This window comes from Haliotis rubra, unplaced genomic scaffold (genome assembly GCF_003918875.1).
Source record: "Haliotis rubra isolate DU_JTF1 unplaced genomic scaffold, ASM391887v1 Scf59, whole genome shotgun sequence".
Taxonomy (NCBI): domain Eukaryota; kingdom Metazoa; phylum Mollusca; class Gastropoda; order Lepetellida; family Haliotidae; genus Haliotis; species Haliotis rubra.
The window spans coordinates 1360714-1382248 of record NW_025767290.1 but is presented as its reverse complement, the minus strand read 5'-3'; the positions used below and the strand labels follow the sequence as shown (position 1 = coordinate 1382248).

Below are 21535 nucleotides of genomic sequence, written 5' to 3'. Positions count from 1 at the left end.
AGATGTTTTTAGAATAAATGACTGTAGCAAGGATGATGATCTTTTGAAATTTATTGTCAGAAAACAACAAATGTAACCAGTTTTCTGTTATCACGGCTTTCTTATGTTTCATTTGTTTTGCTTTCCCAGCACCTTTAATAGCTAAGAATTGTGTGAGAGGTTCACTTTTTTCAATATATCTAACATACACAATTTCCTCTTCAATAACATAACTATCAGTACTCCCATCAATCTAAATGAAAAAACAACCAGATTTCTTTACATGAACCGTTTTTACTTGGTTGTCATTTGCATAAGTGTTTTCTTTGGTTATTAAGTGACTATAGGGTGTTATGTCTTAGGCATGCCATAAGGGCACCGAGAACATTTTTTATCCGTGCCATTTCGATATTTACCATGCTATTTCGATATTTACCGTGCCATGGCAAGCTAATATATGGGGTATTTCGAACCCTGACATGTGTATAGCTGTATGAGGCAAGTCACCTGACTTGTTTAAAATCTAAAACTACTTACAACCTGAAAAATATAAGTGTATTTAGTATAAAAATATTTTGTTGATTTTGATATTTCTTTGTATGGTGTCTGCTACTAAAGTAAGTGCTGGCTACCTCAATATCCTTGGAAATAACAGTTGATTTGAAAGGTTGAGCACCCACAAGTAATATCTGAGATAAATTGACAAAATACAAGCATTCACATAACAAAAAGAAAGATCACCTCCCCACGTCAGTTTTTCAAAATATTTGGAAAACTAATTTCATCAAAGTGTTTTGATACATGAATGGATAACTTGTCGAATCTGTGAAAGGTTGTGATTTTATGAGTGATTCATGCAATGCTTATTTGTCAACCGAAAAAAAAATCCCACACTCTTACATAAAATACCAGTCTGACAAGTACCTGATCAGCAAGGAATCAGAAGCTGGCCAATCTTGCAAGTGTCATTCACTTACACATGTCATAACAAAAGCATTATTTTCACACTTCTAAACACGATAACATTATGTGATCTCTTATTTCTATGTCATGTGAATCGCATGCCTTGATTCGTTTGATTCAATGAAAACAATACCCTCCCATTTGACCTTAGTTTATTAGATTTTCATCTATATATTTAAAAAATACCTACGAAGGATATTCAGCAAGCAATGTTTCACAAGATAGTCATCAATTCCCACTAAAAGGCTGGAAAACGTGAAGTATCACAATTGAATTCCCTTTTGGCGACAGCAGCAAAAGATCTTGTTAAACAAGCCACTAAGTCAACTTGGTTATACCGTCTATGTTTCATTACACATAGCCTACACCACTGCCATTTAAGAAAAGGACACTTAACAGCCGCCTTTAAACTTCTTCCCATCGCTAGTGGTCAGATGGTCATCTCGACCCACCCATGAGTTTAGCCAGTGGTCACCTCGACCCCTGTACCCAGTCTGACCTACCCATGAGTTTAGCCAGTGGTCATCTCGACCCCTGTACCCAGTCTGACCTACCCATGAGTTTAGCCAGCGCTGCCCAATCCTGGTCATCAGACCCACTGTTCAGCAGCTTGGCCGCCCCCTTCATCCACGACGGCAGGTTGGGGACGTTCTTCTCAATGTTGCCGCCCGTGTTCTCCAACGTCAGTCGAGGCAGTATCGGTTCTGGCATATCTGGATAACATGGAAGTATTGTTGAAACTGTTCCCCATGTTTATAATGTGTTCTGGGAAGGACCAGATTTGGGATGAAGTTTTAAGTTTCAAATATATTTGTCCTGGCAGAATAGATTCGCATTTCCTAACGTCTACAGACCGACTTGATTATCTGGTCCAGACTTGATTATTTACAGACCGCTGTCATATAGATAAATATGTTGCTAAAAAACAGAGAAACAGAAAAAAGCTCTGCAGCTCAAAAAACATCTGATTTTTCATATTACTACAAGTAATCTGTTATAACGGGAGGGTATGTCAACACAGCCATCCAACTTTGGTGTTCTGTAATGTTTCGACAAGTGCAATGAACATCGATTTCAGGATAAGACGTAACATGATACTTTTTGAGATAAGGAAAAATAAACCATAACACACTTGGCACTGTTTTATATAATCCTGTAAACTTTTTAAACCATGGTAAAGAAAAAAAGTTGCAGACATTTACCTATTTTTGGTTGAGGGAACCATTTCCTGATATCAGCAGTTTTCACCCGTCTGTGTTCACAGCAAACAATCTGGAACAATGAAGGATGACATGTGATACAGTCTAATACAGATACATTCCAAACCATCATACTCAAGCCCTTAGACATGGTGATATTTCTCAGGTTATGTGAAGCAAACAGCTGTTTTCTATCAATTGTCAATACTGTATTTCTTTAACAAGAAGACAAAGTCATCAATATCCCCCTCAATGGCAAACTACTCTTCATGATTAAGTCTACGAGTTATGATTATGTCAAATATTTAGGTGTGTATATAGAAAAGTGGAAGGAGAGCATTGAAAGGTTTTTGAAGTTCTGCTCCAGAAAGGATTCAGTCGAACTTGTTGCCATGGAAACGCCAAAAATATTTTATTCAGAATTCCAAAACTACCAAAAGGCACCAGTACACCACCAGATCAATGTATGTACCAAGTTTGGTGAAGAAATATTGAACGCTTTTAGAGTTCTGCTCCGGACGGCCGGCGGACGGACAGAGTCCATTTTAATACCCCCCGCAAAACGCGTTGCGGGGGATAACAATGGTAGACTGAAACATGTTGGGATCACACTTTGTCGTAAATACCTATTTTGTCCAAAATGCTAGATAACATTGTCAGATGCTTTGATCTTTAGTGTTCCTTTGGATTCGGACTTTTTATTTATTTCAAAGGCAGGATTCATAGTGCTGGAATATTGCCGATTGTGGTATAAAATGACAAACTGTGCCCCTTACCTTGGTGGTGAGACATTCGTCCAGGTCCAGGAAGTGGAGACATGACTCCTGTGTACACCTGGCTAGCCCGTGCCGCTCACACACTTTGTCACACGTACATCGCAGACACATCTTGTAGGCAATCCTCTTCATCCACAGCTGCCGCAGGTCCGTCATTGTTGACTCGAGAAAGTTCCGTACCTAAACACAGAGAGTCACAACCAATCAGGATTCAGTTTTACATTCAAAGGGAGACCATCATGATTCACTTTCCAAATCACCTTCAGTCTGTATATGAAATAAAACCAATTTCAGAGAACTGAGATATGTATTAACCTTGGCACAGGCTGCAGAGAGGGGATTGTAGCCGGGGTTGGTGTAGATGGAGTCAGAGATGCCCACGACGACAACCTGAAACACGACAACATGTATAAGTGGAAAAAACCCCAAACACGACTCTTCAATTCTCTGACCAAAGTAAAACATGCAGTGGGGATCTATCAGTGTTGGAGTGGTAGGTTCTTATCATCACGATTAGGGGGGACTATGGGGGGGGGGAAACAACTTTTGCAACATACTGTTGCAATAGTTTTTTCTCTCCTTGAATTGTCTTATTTGAACTCATTTCCCAAATGAATGTACAATTTATGTGAAATAAGAACAAGTTGAAGTAGTTTCTGTCTCTTTTAATAACTGACAAACTTGAATCCCAGATGAAGTAAACAGTTAAAGTTTAAACTTGTAATTCACAATTTCAAACTCCGAGTAGCATGCCATGTTTGTTTTAGTAACAAGGGCAGATAACTCTCAATCAAAGTGAACGAATCTGGTATGAATTTTGTGCTGCTCATTAATCATTGGAAGTCAATTACCAAATTATCAATGGTTTTTCATTTCTACCATCGATTAATTGCTATCGGATACTCAACAATTGCAATCCATCGATAGTTCGATGCATTGTTACAGCACTAATTACGATGCATACTTCAGAGTAATCGTATCTCATTCATGTGGCTATTTCTATTCAAAGTGTGTAATATTCCATACTTAGGGAGCCATCTGTGGTATCTAGAAACATCTCTTCTACATATACTATCACCATACAGCATGGATGGCATGAGTACCCATGGTCTGCCACGGAGACCTACCTTTAGTCTGTGGTACGCTCTTGGCGCCAGTTCCAGCACAAAGTCATGAGAATCATCCAGAAAGAACTTGGCGATTCGACTGTATAGATAGGGGTCTCGCCCCCCATTGTCCTGGGACCACCTGATGGCTCGCGTCATGATCCGATAAAACAGACCGTCTACAACACATGGTCATGTGACTGTTACCATAATTTCAGCATAAACAACATAAAGAAACTTGTTGAGTTATCAGTTATTAATGAACACTATGAATGGTGAATATACCTGGGAGAAAGTTGTTGAAGTCGAGATAGAATACAGCTGTGTTGTCGGAGAGAGTGTACAGGTGGCGCTGATCATCCAGCTTCTCCAGCCTCATTGGGACGTAGTAGCTGAGTGTCTCCTCTCGGTGAGTCTACAATACAGAAATGTTTTCACGTATATACTTGTGTCAGGAAAACGGATCCTTCAACATCCCGACATACCTGTCTCATGGGCACTGATGTGTGAGGTGAGGTGAAATTGCTCATATGACGACGTGCATGTATGTGTATGTGCGGCTGCTTGTACTAGCCCAGACTGAAGCTGGTTTTATAGTGCTAGCCCACTGAGATACCATGCCGCATGTGAAGCATGAATACCCCACTCAGACACATTATACTGACTCCGAGCTGACCAGTCCTTGTTGTACCAATTAGTGCCGAGCGCCAGGCAGGGACCAACAAGTACCATATTTTAACGTCTTTTAGAATGACGCGGCCGGGGATCGAACCTGTGACCTTCCTCTCTCTGGGCGAACGCTCTAACCACTACACTACGGAGGTGGTCCACTGATATGTATCTTCAATAGAGTCATGTGAGAGAGAGCCTTGAGCAGTATTGCATCACATCACAGCATGGTAGCCTGATACAGGATGAAATCCTGTAGGTGAAACCCACAAGCTTGCAGATTTGGAATAAAATGATCTGCACTCATGATTGTAGGTTTCTGTCCCGCTGTAAAATATGCAGCTCTGCACAACTAATTGTGCTGTTTCAGATATATACTTAACAAAGAAGGAGCTACATCCTGAGTTTGAATAAACTGAGTGTAACGTCACTTTGAACAATATTTCAGTTATATCCCAGTGTATCATGTTGGAGGAGTGAGTGAGTATAGTTTTACGCTGCACTCAGCAATATTCTAGCTACGTGGTCTGTAAATAATCTGGACCGGACAATCCAGTGATCAACAGCATGAGCATCGATCTATGCAACTGGGATACAATGACATGGGTCAACCAAGTCAGCGAGCCTGACCACCCGATCCCGTTAGTCACCTCTAACGACAAGCATAGGTTACTGAAGATCAATTCTAACCCTGATCTTCACGGGTCTCATGTTGGAGAAAAGTCTGGTGATGCAGGATGAGGACCACAAACCAATGACCTCAAATTAGTTAACCGATGTAGTCTGCTTGCTGGATTACCTGTCCACGGGGCGGCAGTCTGTGGCAGATGAGGTCAAACTTGTCCATGAGAGCCAGCAGGGTGGGCTTCTGGTCCAGGGCGTCGTTCCACAGCATGTCCAGCAGAGGCTCCTCCAGGATCCCCAGCTTCTCCAGGCGGTCCCACTTGTCACTCAGGAGGTCCCACTGGGGCACAGAACACTTGGTTACAGAACACCACCTGGTACTACATAAACACACAGTTCTACATGAACACACCTACTCCGGCAACCACAAAATCCTCCCAAATTACCTGATCATGACTGGACCGAGCTGTGATGATCCTCCTGAACATATCGACCAGCCACTGAGGTTTGAGGATGACGGTGTTACGGAGCACGTTGTGGGCTTGGCCAGCATTGCCATAGTGGATGATGACTCCCAGGTCATGGTAGAACTCCAGTAGAGTCTTCACCTCTTCTGTGTCCATGACGCCATGGTTACTTGCCATCTCTGTGATCTGTGACAAGTGATAGAATAAACATTGTTTAAGGATGCAGGCAGCAATGTTCCAACTATATCATGGTAGCTTGTAAAGAAATGGATAAATGAGTCTGAACCATGAAGACCAGCGAAAGCAGCAACATTGTAACACTGAATCGTAATCTCAACATTGTTACACTGAATCGTAATCTCAACATTGTTACACTGAATCCTAATCTCAACATTGTAACACTGAATCCTAATCTCATCAACATTGTAACACTGAATCGTAATCTCATCAACATTGTTACACTGAATCCTAATCTCATCAACATTGTTACACTGAATCCCAATATCATCAACATTGTTACATTGAATCCTAATCTCATCAACATTGTTACACTGAATCCTAATCTCATCAACATTGTTACACTGAATCCTAATCTCATCAACATTGTAACACTGAATCGTAATCTCAACATTTTTACACTGAATCGTAATCTCAACATTGTTACACTGAATCGTAATCTCAACATTGTTACACTGAATCGTAATCTCATCAACATTGTTACACTGAATCCAAATGTCATCAACATTGTTACACTGAATCCTAATCTCATCAACATTGTTACACTGAATCCTAATCTCATCAACATTGTTACACTGAATCCTAATCTCATCAACATTGTTACACTGAATCCTAATCTCATCAACATTGTTACACTGAATCCTAGTCCAAGTAATGTTGCACTGCTTCCCATAAACAGCAGGAATCTGATTTAGCCTACCTGGTCGGTGGTGGCAAAGTGTGTGCCAGTGTCTGCCTTCTCCGTGATGTCCTGCTCAAACTTGAGCCACTTGATGGGCATCTGCTCCCCCATGTATGACTCCTGGCTGGCGATCCGCTCGATGTGCTGACGTAGCTTATCAATCTGGAGCAAGTCAAAGCAGTTGGCGATACTGACCACCAGAATACATATACTTCTATGTGTGGTATCTTGATTATCTAATGATCCATTAAGCAATATTCCCTGGACACACTCTCAATGATGCTACAGAGTCTGACCCACCAAACATACAGTCTTTATGCATACATTTATCCAGACATACTATGTTATTCATTGTTTACACCGGATCTCACTGAAGTTAAATGACCCTTTATGTCAGAACTACTTTCGTTCTGTCTCATTCTGTTTGTTTTTCAAAGTAAGGTCATTCAGAATGTTACCTCTTCTTGTGATCTATTATGACCTGACAAAGTTGAATTTCAGCTGAGGCTTAATTGTTCAAGTAAGTGTATCCAGCGCTTGCTCATACAAAGCCGTAACAATTTTGTCATGGTTGTTGGTTTCTGTCTCATGAGCTACAAATGGAAGCTATGGTGGCTAAAATAGAATAGACTAGAATGCCTATTCAGGAATTTGTGTTACATCAGCAGAGCTAGTGGCACATCAGAGAGATACAAAACATATTTACATAAATTCATTGATTTAAGTATCTTCACATTTGTTTAAGAGAGATATGGTACTTGGAATAAAGGATGAACAGGCTCTCTTAATTTTCACAATTGGAACTTTGTAGCAGCGACCTGAAGGGAGGAGGTTGTATTCTGAATTTAAGTAGTGAGTACGGTCAGATATGATTTTGACAGCTTGATTCACGATTTGACGCTCATATATTGATAATAAACATTGAAATCTGACTCCAGCGATTTTACTTGCAGTGTTAACAATTTTGTTTATTTTAGATTTGAGATGAACTGAGAGAGACCCGTACCAACAATGGAACGAAAATGTTAAAATACTCTGAATAAATGGTGCATAAAATGCTGGTTAACGTCCAGATTGCTGGTCATCATCAATCACAAAAAAACACAAACAAAACAAAACTAACCTGCACATCCTCTCCACCCAGAGAGTTATTTTCCACGGCAAAGAATGGTGTCACAATGTGCTGAGTGTATGGCTTGCCTGTCAGAAACTCTCGCAGCTGGTTGAACTTCTCGGCAACCTGTTACAAACCATTGACATTATTCTCAGTTTGGGATACCGGGTAATAAATCCTTGTCAACCATTGGAACAAAATTTTGAAATGATTTCTTAATTCACAATGCGTGAGTGAGTGAGTGAGTTATTATTTAACGTCACATCGGCAATATTGCAGCCATATCGTGATGAGAACATATTTGATTTTGAAGTGGAATATATGTATATTATAAAAACCTGTCGACGAAGGACAGTAAAACAACTAGAATATCACAATTAGAATTAAAACTAGCGTGGAAAGTTTAAAACTAATAGCACTATTGGGACAATACAATATAAAAACAGGCTATAGATCGCCAACAACAGAAGGTAGATCACCATACTAGGGACCATGGGGACTTACAGTACCTTTGCTACCTGCATGGACCCTAGCTGGATTTACAGGAAAATTTAGCCGGAAGTTAAAAGAACAAAAATACTACGATTAAAATGTAAATTTTCATCTTACTCTGAAAGTTTTGGGACTTACGTACCCTCTCAGGAGGACTAATTCACAATGAACATTGATTTCACAATGCAAGGTGAGTGTATCAAAACCCCTTACTGTTTGGATCAATACCTGAGGCAGGTTTACGCCTGCATGATATGTATCGATACGTAAGACAGGTGTACCATGACCCTCTGTGATATGTATTGTTCAGTGAGGTATGTATCTGTCATATGTATCGATACATAAAACAGGTGTACCATGACTCTGACTATCTCACTATTTCCATCTGTGCATCGTGGTCCAGGGCCAGGCTGTCTCGGTGGGTGCCCACGATGAAGATGGGCGGGGACAGCTTGGTGTTGTCCACGCTGTTGCGCATGTTCTCCGCGGCATGGGCATGTATTGACCGCAGCCAGAAGTCCATGTAGTCCAGAGTGGACAGGCTGTCCTCCTCATCATTCTGAAAAGGGAGACTTTCATCAACTGCAGGAAACAGATCTGCCCAAGACATCTTTATTTGTTTGTTTATTACTTTATATTCCAGCTCTATGATGGCGGTCTGTAAATAATCGAGTCTGGACCAGACAATCCAGTGACTGACATCATGGACATTGATCTTTGAGATACGATGACATGTGTCGACCAAGTCAGTGAGTCTGACTACGTGATCCTGTTAGTTGCCTCTTACATCAAGCATGGGTTACTGAAGACAAATTCTAACCCAATTCTAATCCGGTTTCTGATGTCATGACCTGTTTTAATCACGTCATGGTCATCACGTTCAGTAAAATGAGCTGTCTGATACAAGAGATAATCTGTAACAATTAGCTAAATGTTTCTTTAACACACAATCATAATCAAACACCTGTGTCAATTCCACAACTGTCAGAAGCAATTCTGGTTTCTGTGAAGAAGATGTAGGTTACATAATCAGGTCATGACATAATTTAATGGAACTTTTCAGTCTAGTGAGCTAAAACATCTGTGATGAACACCCCTGAGATGTTGCCAATAGAACCCACGTACATATCTGACCGCCTCTGTGGTGTAGTGGTTAGAGCGTTCGCCCGGAGAGCAGAAGGTCGCGGGTTCGATCCCCGACCGCGTCATACCAAAAGACGTTAAAATATGGTACTTGTTGGTCCCTGCCTGGCTCTCGGCATTAATGGGTACAACAAGGACTGGTCGGCTCGGAGTCAGTATACTGTGTCTGAGTGGGGTATTCATGCTTCACTGCGGCATGGTATCTCAGTGGGCTAGCACTATAAAACCAGCTTCAGTCTGGGCTAGTACAAGCAGCCACACATACACATACACACGCATGCACGTGGTCATATGAGCGAAATATTCTCAAGCACGACGTTAAACCCAATTTCAACTCACCTCACCTCATGCATCCTATAGTTGGTGGAGGACAATTTTTAAAATATCTTTTGATAAAAAAATATGTTTTTCACTTTCAAAACTGTTTGTCTCCTTTTAAAAATGGAAATATTGCCAAGCAGATACAAGATATTTATTGTAAAATTGTTTCATGCGAAAAACAGGGACAAAATTCTAAACTTCTAAACATGTACCTTGTATGTCAAGATGACAATATAAAATATGAATAACGAATATTATGTGTTGAAACTTTAGATAATCTGTAATGAATATTTCAGGTATGTTTAAAGTTTTATGTGTGATAGATTATTTCTTTTATTTCATTATTTGTTAATATATGCTAAATTTTTCTGGGGAGGTAAGGCTTTCAAAATTTGTGTTTTTCGGAAAGAAAATTAGATAGGGATGGTTAATGTGTTGATATCTACAAAACAATCAATTCTTGTTCTCTTCAAATACACATAATCAGAGATTTGTTATTATATCTGACCTAATACTGCTAGTGGAAGAGTATCAATGAGCTCATAAGTTTACATAATGTGTTTGTTTCCTGGCGACTCTTCGAGCTCTGACGTAGGAGATTCTTTTAAGACCTCAAAACATTTTGTGAACAGATTGTTATGAATGAAGATCATTAACCCGCCATCCTTTAATTAATTGGGTGATCCCATGTCGGACTGCGTGAGAGAGTGGAAGTGAGACAGTCCTTTTTGTTATCGAGGTAGTCCATTCATGTTGGTTCCGCCCAACTGTTGCTAACAATTAGCACCAACAGATGTGATAAGGACTTGCCTGTGTCCTTGTCCCTAACATCAAGGACTGGTCGGCTCGGAGTCAGTATAATGTGTCTGAGTGGGGTATTCATGCTTCACTCCGGCATAGTATCTCAGTGGGCTAGCACTATAAAACCAGCTTCAGTCTGGACTAGTACAAGCAGCCGCACATACACATACACACGCATGCACGTCGTCATATGAGCGAAATATTCTCCAGCGAGACGTTAAGCCCAATTTCACCTCACCTCACCTCACGTACATATCTACTGTACAGTGCAGCGCAAGGGAGACAACTCTACCTTTTCCTGCATCTCTGGTAAGTGTTTGCCACTTAGATCATCACACAAGTTGAACACAATCACGTAGATGGCTCGGGCAGTCAGGAAAACCTGCAACATCACCAACAAAGGGGGAATAGAGAGAGAGCCACCTGCACTTAAAGACTACACACCTGGGGCTCCTTTCACGAAGCAACCTTTACTAAGGTTAACCTTAACTCCCATTCTTTAACATGGTACTAAGGTTACCTTAGTGACTTACGATCACCTTAGTGCTTCGTGAAAGAAAGCCCTAGACAGTTCAACACACATAGCATACATGAAGGTTGATGTTAGTTTGGACAAATATAATACAGGGGGTACTATCAGTCATACCACATACAGTAAATGACCATATATTAGCTGACATCTTAGTTTGAGGTATAAACTTGACCCTCTAAATCCCGACCAAATTGTTATGCCCAGTGCATAAGCTGAGTCACCAAACTACCTCCTGCGTGAAGTGACAGTCAACAGCTTGTGACCAATGCAGACCACAAGCCTACTGACAGCTCACGAGGTGAAAAATACTTTCATGGAAGTGTATCTTTTACACAAGCTGAATCCTTCATACAGAATGTTCTTTCAGCTCTTCAACATTTGTCTCATCTACTGTAATATATTGTAATTACTGTATATCATATTACGTACGGATGGGAAAGCCGCAATAACTCGGCGCGCCTAGTGGCTGCAAGAGTTGTATGCTGCCCAGGAGGTTGAGATTGATAATACGATGTGCCGTTGAGATTGACATCCAATGATCGAGGGAAAAACTACCAGCGCCTTGAGCATGCACTAGTGTGTGGATATGTGCGCTATATAAATATCCAATAATAATAATAATAATAATAATATACAGAATAGACTGAGCAAGAAGTCAAAATCACATTTTCAGACTGATGCCAATAGAATTCTGGATAGAAATTGTAGGGTTACCAATGGTGGGTTTGGAAAGAACCCAAGATAAAGCCCCCAAGCCACCATAGGTAAGGTGAAAGGTTTGCATAGTGTCAGCTCCATAGGGCTTCAGATGAGGTTCAAGTCTTTGAATGAGGTTCACAAGTGTTACTGATAAGGGGGAGATGTTTGTTGGTGTAAACTTCTTTATTGCAAGGAACAAAACATTTTGAAATTTATGTTTACACTTTAATTCACCTGATGAAGGAACAACATTATACTCCTTTCAACAAAGTAGCTGGCGTCCATAATAATCTCTCTCTTTCCAGATGTAAGAAAGACAGCAACACAAGGCAAAACTGGGTTCCAGCACGTTAAAACATAAGTTAGGGAAATCTCTCGTATCATATTGGGCAAACCATGTAAATACTTCCTGAAAATGACTGACTGACTGACTGAGTTTGGTTTTACGCCGCTTTTAGCAATATTCCAGCAACATCCTGGCTCGGGACACCAGAAATGGGCTTCACACATTGTGCCCATGTGGGGATTCGAACCCGGGTCAACGCTTTAACCATTAGGCTACCCCACCGCCCCTCCTGAAAATGAAACAAGCTTACCTGGTGTGTGGTGTAGTACACTGCCTGCCCTGCGAAGTCCCAGATATTGAGCACAACCCGGTGGCTCTTCTCAGCAGGCTGCACAAGGTCAAGGCTGTGTGTTGGTGACCCTTGTGACCCTTGACCCAGCATCTCTTGAACCAGCTGCACAACACGGTCTGGTACATCGTGCATTACCTCTGGGGGAACCTCTTTGATGTCGTCAAACAAATTCATGCCAAGGGATGTTGCCCTCCGCACCAGTGAGGGTTTCCTCTTGTCCTGCAAGACATAATACGACACTGAGGAACATTTTGTTGGAAGTTTCTGTCACAGGCCCCTACTGCGGGTCAGAAAATCGATAAACTAGGCCCCGGTTTAGTATCAACACCCCCTACTATATAATACATAAAGGTTCATCACAGAAATACGGTGACATGATCGAAAACCGGACAATTACGCACATGTCAATGAATATATCGTATTTTAAAGGTCTCACAAGTATCAAAAGCTTTTGTCCATATCTCCGATGTATGTAGGAGGCATATACATGCGCTTTCCGTGGGGATGCATTTGATGGGTTTTATTAAATCGCCAAAGACCGAGTTGCTGTGCCGGAAGTGTACAAAACTAGGTCGTCAGCGCAATCAAATTGGTTAATAAAATGACAACAAATGCACGTGCGAAAATGAGAGGGAAACTCAAACGTCTACCATCCAAGATGTCACTATCTGATGTTTTATCTTGGTAAGAATAATTTTAAAAACGAGTACAATGTAATTTTTGGAGTAAAATTGATATTTTATACTTATCCTGACTCATGCTCTTTTTGCTTGTCTTCTTCTTCTTGCGAACATAGTGGAACACTTGTATCTCCCTAATTGAAGCTCCCTTCAATTTAAAATCACTAATTAGTATTCACCACGAGTTACCTCCTTTCCACAAGCTCGGGAACGAGGGCGCCACCTCTACCCATGTGCCTCACTCTCTCCTCATATACTGAGCCCAACATTTGAATTTACAGGGAAATCCAAAGTGTTATTTGGGGAGGATGGGAGGGCTGACCTCATGAGTCAGGATAAGTATAAAATATCAATTTTACTCCAAAAATTACATATTTTCCTTATCCTGACTCATGCTCTTTTGCTTGTAGCATCCTACGAACGGAGGTGGGAATATCTAATACTTTGGATTTTTAATAATTAGTGATTTGAACTGTGATGATTGTAATAACCCTATGGGAACTTCATAAAGGCACTGAACTGATGAATTCCTGCTGCTAACTTATCAGCTGCCATATAAAGGTTATTACCATGTACTTATTATGATAAAGTATATATAACATTAATACAATGCTTAAGACTAATAGACTTAAGCTTGTTAATATGCTAGTATAAACTCCTTAGAGTTTGTTAGCTAAAATACTTTAAGATATAACATAGTACTAAGCTTAAGATATGATTAAACTTAAGCTAATTATATAATAGCAAACTCTTTAGAGTTTGTTGGTTAATATACTTATATGATATAGATATAATGCTGAGCTTAAGATATGAATAAGCTTTAGCTACATATATAATAGCAAAAACTCTGTAGAGTTTGTTAGCTAATATATTTTTATAATATGAGTATAGTACTGTGCTTAAGCTATAATTAACTTAAGCTACATATATAATAGCCAAACTCTGTAGAGTTTGTTAGCTAATATATTTTTATAATATGAGTATAGTACTGTGCTTAAGCTATAATTAACTTAAGCTACATATATAATAGCCAAACTCTGTAGAGTTTGTTAGCTAATATATATTTTTATAATATTAGTATAGTACTGAGCTTAAGATATAATTAACTTAAGCTACATATATATAGCAAAACTCTGTAGGGTTTTGTTAGCTAATATATTTTTACAATATGAGTATAGTAGTGTGCTTAAGATATAATTAACTTAAGCTACATATATAATAGCAAAACTCCGTAGAGTTTGTTAGCTAATATATTTTACAATATGAGTATAGTAGTGTGCTTAAGATATAATGAACTTAAGCTACATATATGATAGCAAAACTCCGTAGAGTTTGTTAGCTAATATATTTTACAATATGAGTATAGTATTGTGCTTAAGATATTATTTACTTAAGCTACATATATAATAGCCAAAAAACTCTGTAGAGTTTATTAGCTAATATGTTTATAGTGTAACCATAGTACTAAGCTTAAGATAAGATTAGACTTAAGCTAAATGTATATAGCAAAATAAACTCCTTAGAGTTTATTAACTAATATACTTTTTATGTTAAAAAACATAGTACTGAGCTTAAGTTATGATGAAACTTAAGCTATATATGTATAATAACAAAACTCCGTCGGGTTTTGTTAGCTAATACCTTTATAATGTAAACATACTGCTTAAGATATGATGAAAACTTAAGCTAATTGTATAATAGCGAAAACAACCCTTTAGAGTTTGTTAGCTATGATATAAACCTAGTATTGAGCTTATGAAGGAAAACTTAAGCTACATATATAATAGCAAGAACTCCGTAGAGTTTGTTAGCTAATACATGTTATAATGTAACCATAAAGCTTAAAATATGATGAAACTTAAGCGAAATATATAATAGCAAAACCCTCTTTTAGAGTTTTGATAGCTAATATACCTATATGATATAAACATAGTACTGCGCTTAAGATATGAATAAGCTTAAGTTACATATATAATAGCTAAAACTCTGTAGAGTTTGTTAGCTAATACATGTTATAATATAACCATATTGCTTAGAAATATGATGATACTTAAGCCAAATAGCAAAAAACTCTTTAGAGTTTGTTAGCTAATCTACTTATATGATATAAACATAGTACTAAGCTTAAGATATGAATAAGCTTAAGCTACCTATATAATAGCAAAACTCCTTAGAGTTTGTTAGCCAATATATTTTAATAATATGAGTATAGTACTATGCTTAAGGTATAATTAGCTTAAGTTACCTATATAATAGTAAAACTCCGTGAGTTTGTTAGCTTAATTAACTTAAGCTATGTATAAAATAGCCAAAAACTCTGTAGAGTTTGTTAGCTAATGCATTTATCATGTAACCATAGTATTACTCTTAAGATATGAATAACTTAAGGTAAATATATATAATAACAAACTCTGTAGAGTTGTTAACTTATATATTGTATGATGTAATAATCATAGTACTGTGATGATAAAAGGAACTTAAGTAAATTATATATAGCATGAAGCTATTTAGTATTGTTATAAGATAAGTAAAAATCTGTTAGATTGACTTATCTTCTCCGAGGAACTGTCAGCTGTTGTGCGAGAGGACCATGGGATCGAATTGGTGTATACCTGAGGCGTCCTCGGTGGTGATATCTCTCAGATAATGGTTTGCAACCACCATATCGGATTTCAGACATAAACCCTCCATTATTTCAATCACATTTGTGTAGAACAATTGTAGAAGTTAAGCTATAATATCATGAGTATTAAGCTCATGGAGGGTCGGAATAGGTCCATCCGCATATGCACGTGAGTATGACAGTTCTGATCCAAATGGAGATATAGTACATGAGACTTCACTCTCGTAAGTTGATGATAGAGGAAATAATCTGTTGCATTTTTCCTCCTGTTTGGTTTGGTGGAGATAAATTTACAGTGCTCTTGCTGGCCATCTTGATAGAATCATCGTATCATGGGGTCCAAGTATGTCATCCAGGCGTGTTCATAAACCTCACTTGTGAGGTGTTGAGCACTATATTCATATCCCCAGGTTGGGCGTGAAATTTCCGCTTTATTCTCCAAACAGAAGTTTAGTAGGTTTACTAACCATCTAGTTGTGTTAGTCGCTTGATGAAATTCAGCTGTAGTCTGAAACGCTGTGGATTTAGATCCACTTGTATCTTTCGTCTAGGTAATTAATTCGCTGCGAAGTCCTTGGCGATGTAGGTGCACAACCAGGTGTGTCTGTCCTCGTTGAACTTTATGTAAAATCGCCTGACTGCCGATCCCTCGTCTTAACTTGACAGGGAGGTCTCTAACTGAAGAAAGGCAGTCTAATCATGAATGTTCAGGTTAACTGGACTGTAATGAGGCTTGCTCGTTCACTGATATATAGTTGTCACTTGTGGCGTAAGTCTTGAACTGTGAATAGAGATCGACCTCTGTGTAGGTCGTTGTCCCTCAGCGGTCCAATCAGAACAAGGCATTTTGATTCTGTATAATACCAGCTGTGATGTCACCGGTGTAGCGGGAAAAACCCACCTTGAATAAATTCTTGTCGTCGTTGATATTAGCATAAGCGTCGGTCTTCACCGTAGCTTCCCGAAGTTATCCGGTGACCACGTGTTTCGAGGGTTAATGGTAACCGCTGCGAAAACCTCCGGTATGCCAAATATCTCGCTCTGTAATTTTATGCTGGGTAGGTTATTTTCCTGGTTGTCGGAAAGTAATTTCAGTTTTGAATATAATTCCGACTTCCTTATATATAAGGGTATAAACAACTTGCAAGTTGTGAGCTTGTAGACTGTATACATGAATGTATCGTCATAATTGTAGAATTAACGTTGAACTTGTTGTACATATTTCTTCTCAGAAACTTTGACGATTAAGAGTTATACTGGCGCTGTAACAAGGCTGCTGTTCAATTTCGATATTGAATTGTCTGCAGATATGCGTAATGGTCACGCATGTAGATAATCGTATCGTGCCGTCCGGGATTGTATATTAGCAATTTATACGGGAATAGTTGATTTCTGTGAAGATCTATGAAATGTCGCTTGACTAATAATACAGCGGCGTTCTCTGTGTTGTAAATAGCCTGAGCAATTATCTTCGGCGTGAAGCTTATAGGCGGCATCTGGCATACAGTTGATAATCAACTTATGCGGCGTCTTGAACGGACTGACGAGTAGCTATATATGACGAGTGGCTAGTATATGGAAACCTTGGAGGAGACTTCCTCGGTGAACGCCGAGACTTGGCGGAAGTTCTCGAAGTATCCCTTCTAGATCTTCTGGGTGAAGTAGACTTGGAGCCACTTAGCCTTCGCGACCATCGCTAAGGTGTCGAGTCAAAGCCCGATTAGTATATATATATATATATAAATATATATATGAGCTTGCTTCGTGAACAGCCTCTGTGTTTAACAGGATGTGGGATCGGCGGCGCTTGCCTAAGTAGGGGCCGCATGGATCATCTTATCATATTCAGAAGTCGTGGTTACGAAGTCTGGTGATAAGTGTCTAATTGATCGTTCTAGATCTATTTAGGCCAGCGAACATACGTCTCGCCATGGATTCAACAGAACCAATATAATGATTGTAGTTCTTATACTTGATATCGATGATCAACTTGTCTATGGGTTGATCTTCTCGGAGACTTGTGAGGGAACGTTGATAGTTTCGCTAAGCTCTTGTATAGTCCCTCGATGTCCTTCTAGATGATGATGATCTGGATTCAGGTGTCCCGGCGCATGCCTTCGCGAAGCTTCCTCTCGCGTCCCGGTCCGGGAGAGCGGCGATATGACCTTCGCGAAGGCTTCCGTGATGTCTGATGGTCCGAGTCCACATCTAGGGATGAAACCGCATAAGGTGATGATCTATCCTGCCTTCGCGAAGTCCTTCGCGAAGGCTGTACATCTAGGTCCTTCCGCCTTCGCGAAGGCTGTACATCTAGGTCCTTTCCGCCTTGCGAAGGCCTTCGCGAAGGCTGTACATCTAGGTCCTTCGTCAAGGTGGTCCGTGACTTCCTTCGCGAAGGTGACATCGTCCTGGCTGCTACGTTGACGGGGGGTGCCTCTGGGGTGCTGTTCACGTTGGAGCCTTCGCTGAAAACTCGGACCCTGCTACCGCAGATATTGGTCCTCCATGATGTTCATAATTTGTCGCATCATGTCTTCTGGGATGGTCTCTGCGACGAGGTCGTCGGTGCTTTATCTCGCGGTGTTAATGGAGGGGTCCACGGAAAATCGTCCGACATCAGTGTAGAGGCATCAGGCTGCATGGTGATCTCTGCTGATGTCGTTGTAGCTGTCACCGGGTCGTTTCTTGTGGCGTGATGTCGGGGATGATGATCAGCTGATCATCGTAGAGAGTCCAGGTCATCGGCTGGAACAATCTCGGTTGAGAAAGTCCTAGTAGACTTCGTTGATTTTCCCTCAGAGAGGCGACGCTGCCCTGGATGTGCGGCGTCTGCGTTGAGTGTTGGTAATGATGGGACCCTCAGGGCGATCATCGCGCATATCTGCGTTGGTACATCAGGCTGCATGCTGATCTGTGCCGACATCGGTCAATCTTTGATGTACATCCGGTATGATGACCGGCTGATCATCATACAGGCCCAAAACTTCGATGGGGAACGGTCTCCGTTGTTGAGATGTAGTAGAAAAACCTCTAGTCTTCTGCTGCGACGATGGGATGTCTGGGGAAGCAGGATGCTTCTTGGAGATGGCGGACTACGTCCCACACCTCTCCACCACTCTAGCGAACACCACACGGAGGGGAGTCCAACAGCAGTAGAGACTGGCGAGGGGTTCCGTGTATCAGTCATACTAGACTCTGCATACGCGACCTATCTGCTAAAGCGTTACCAAGCGCAAAAGTAAATATTAATAAAAAGGTAGAATTGGATAAATTAGTACCGCAACTGCAATGTGAATATAATAAACATGGCCGTACATCATATTAAAGGCGGATCAGCAGCAGCATAAAAAACGTAATCTGCAATAGTACAGAATTTTCATCAACGTAATCCACTGAAACAAACACGGCGTCCCGTGACTAAACTGTAGAAAAACGACTAAATATCAATATATAATCGTTGAAGGATACTAGCTAAACCTCTATAGATGTCTATACGAGGTAACTAACTAAATATAATTCAAAGGATATAGTGTGTCGGGAGACACAGGCGCTCTCACGTCCAGCTCACTGGGCGAAGAAGGAGAGAGTGAGGCACATGGGTAGAGGTGGCGCCCTCGTTCACGCGCTTGTGGAAAGGAGGTAACTCGTGGTGAATACTAATTAGTGATTTTAAATTGAAGGGAGCTTCAATTAGGGAGATACAAGTGTTCCACTATGTTCGCAAGAAGAAGAAGACAAGCAAAAAGAGCATGAGTCAGGATAAGGAAAAATAATATTTTTTAAAGAAACACATTCAGTCAGTGTAATGTTTTAGCCAATCAGATCGCCGGAGTTAGTGAAGTCAAGCGCTGACGAGCTAGGTTTGTATACTTCCGGCACAGCAACTCGGTCTTTGGCGATTTAATAAAACCCATCAGATGCATCCCCACGGAAAGCGCATGTATATGCCTCCTACATACATCGGAGACATGGACAAAAGCTTTTGATACTTGTGACACCTTTAAAATACGATATATTCATTGACATGTGCGTAATTGTCCGGTTTTCGATCATGTCACCGTATTTCTGTGATGAACCTTTATGTATTATATAGTAGGGGGTGTTGATACTAAACCGGGCCTAGTTTATCGATTTTCTGACCCGCAGTGGGGGCCTGTGGTTTCTGTTTGTGTCTGATTCAGATGAACGCATACTTTTTTCAACCATTTAATGAAAGAACCCTAAGTGTGCACTTAATACTACATTTGTAACAGACCTACCAATATTATACAGTCCATTTGGGATCAACCAAACCATTCTATGATGTTAAGTGTTGATAAAACATCAGGTTTGTTCTCTTAAAGTGGTGGGGTAGTACGGTAGCCCCATGGTTAAAGCGTTGGTTCATCATGCCGAAGGCCTGGGTTCGATTGCCCACATGGGTACATTGTGTCGAGCCCATTTCTGGTGCTGTGGTATTGCTGGCATATTGCTAAAAGCGGAGTAAAACCCAACTCACTCACAGACTCACTCTTAAAGTGGTGTTATAAGTAGTTCCACCAACAATGTCAACAAATTGTTCACAGATCAAATCCTGATTCATCTATTCTTAATTTAACTATAATATTATATCAGGTTTGAATTCTATACTTGAAACCATCCTCCCAGCCCATCCCAAACCTGATTGTCCATCCCCGACAGAGCTCGAAGCAATCTCCCAAACTCACACTTATCCTGCTGGTAATCTTTCCTGCTGAATGGGACGTAATGGTGGACTTGGTGTCTCGAGATGTTTTGGTTGCAGCCTCTTTCTGACGTTTCTGATAGAGCAGCTCCTGGACAATATTAGTGGCCAGTGCTTTGTGGTATTCCTCCTCTAGACCCTCACTCCCACCTGTAGACAAGAGAAAGTGCAGTGACTGGACAATATTGATCAAAAGTGCCTTGTGGTGGCAGGAAACAACAGAAACTGAATAGACACTGGACAATATTGGTGACCAGCACCCCAGTGCCTTGTGGTACCCCTCCTCTAGACCCTGAAGCCCAACTGGAGACAACAGAAACAGTGCAGTGACAGGACAATATTGGTGGCAAGAACCTTGTAGTACCCCTCCTCTAGACCCTGAAGCCCAACTGGAGACAACAGAAACAGTGCAGTGACTGGACAATATTGGTGGCAAGAACCTTGTAGTACCCCTCCTCTAGACCCTGAAGCCCAACTGGAGACAACAGAAACAGTGCAGTGACAGGACAATATTGGTGGCAAGAGCCTTGTAGTACCCCTCCTCTAGACACTGAACCCCAACTGGAGACAACAGAAACAGTGCAGTGACTGGACAATATTAGTGGCAAGAGCCTTGTAGTACCCCTCCTCTAGACCCTGAAGCCCAACTGGAGACAACAGAAACAGTGCAGTGACAGGACAATATTGGTGGCAAGAGCCTTGTAGTACCCCTCCTCTAGACCCTGAAGCCGAACTGGAGACAACAGAAACAGTGCAGTGACTGGACAATATTGGTGGCAAGAGCCTTGTAGTACCCCTCTTCTAGACCCTGAAGCCGAACTGGAGACAACAGAAACAGTGCAGTGACTGGACAATATTGGTGGCAAGAGCCTTGTAGTACCCCTCCTCTAGACCCTGAAGCCGAACTGGAGACAACAGAAACAGTGCAGTGACTGGACAATATTGGTGGCAAGAGCCTTGTAGTACCCCTCCTCTAGACACTGAAGCCCAACTGGAGACAACAGAAACAGTGCAGTGACTGGACAATATTGGTGGCAAGAGCCTTGTAGTACCCCTCCTCTAGACCC

The 21535-nt window shown here is 40.7% G+C and overlaps 1 protein-coding gene across 1 annotated transcript in view; it reads right to left on the bottom strand.

The window, feature by feature from the left end:
- The window catches only part of LOC124254993, a 73513-nt gene that overhangs the window by 5434 nt on the left and 46544 nt on the right, over positions 1-21535 (bottom strand). Inside the window, exons 5-18 of the mRNA XM_046688835.1 lie at positions 20452-20618; positions 12401-12661; positions 10866-10955; positions 8685-8867; positions 7826-7942; positions 6721-6864; positions 5763-5969; positions 5492-5656; positions 4309-4438; positions 4045-4202; positions 3233-3307; positions 2918-3097; positions 2145-2214; positions 1497-1655 (exon numbers count right to left, since the gene is read on the bottom strand). Of these exons, the coding sequence (XP_046544791.1) occupies positions 1497-1655; positions 2145-2214; positions 2918-3097; positions 3233-3307; positions 4045-4202; positions 4309-4438; positions 5492-5656; positions 5763-5969; positions 6721-6864; positions 7826-7942; positions 8685-8867; positions 10866-10955; positions 12401-12661; positions 20452-20618 (2106 nt within the window). The remainder of the gene's footprint in view (positions 1-1496; positions 1656-2144; positions 2215-2917; positions 3098-3232; positions 3308-4044; positions 4203-4308; positions 4439-5491; positions 5657-5762; positions 5970-6720; positions 6865-7825; positions 7943-8684; positions 8868-10865; positions 10956-12400; positions 12662-20451; positions 20619-21535) is intronic.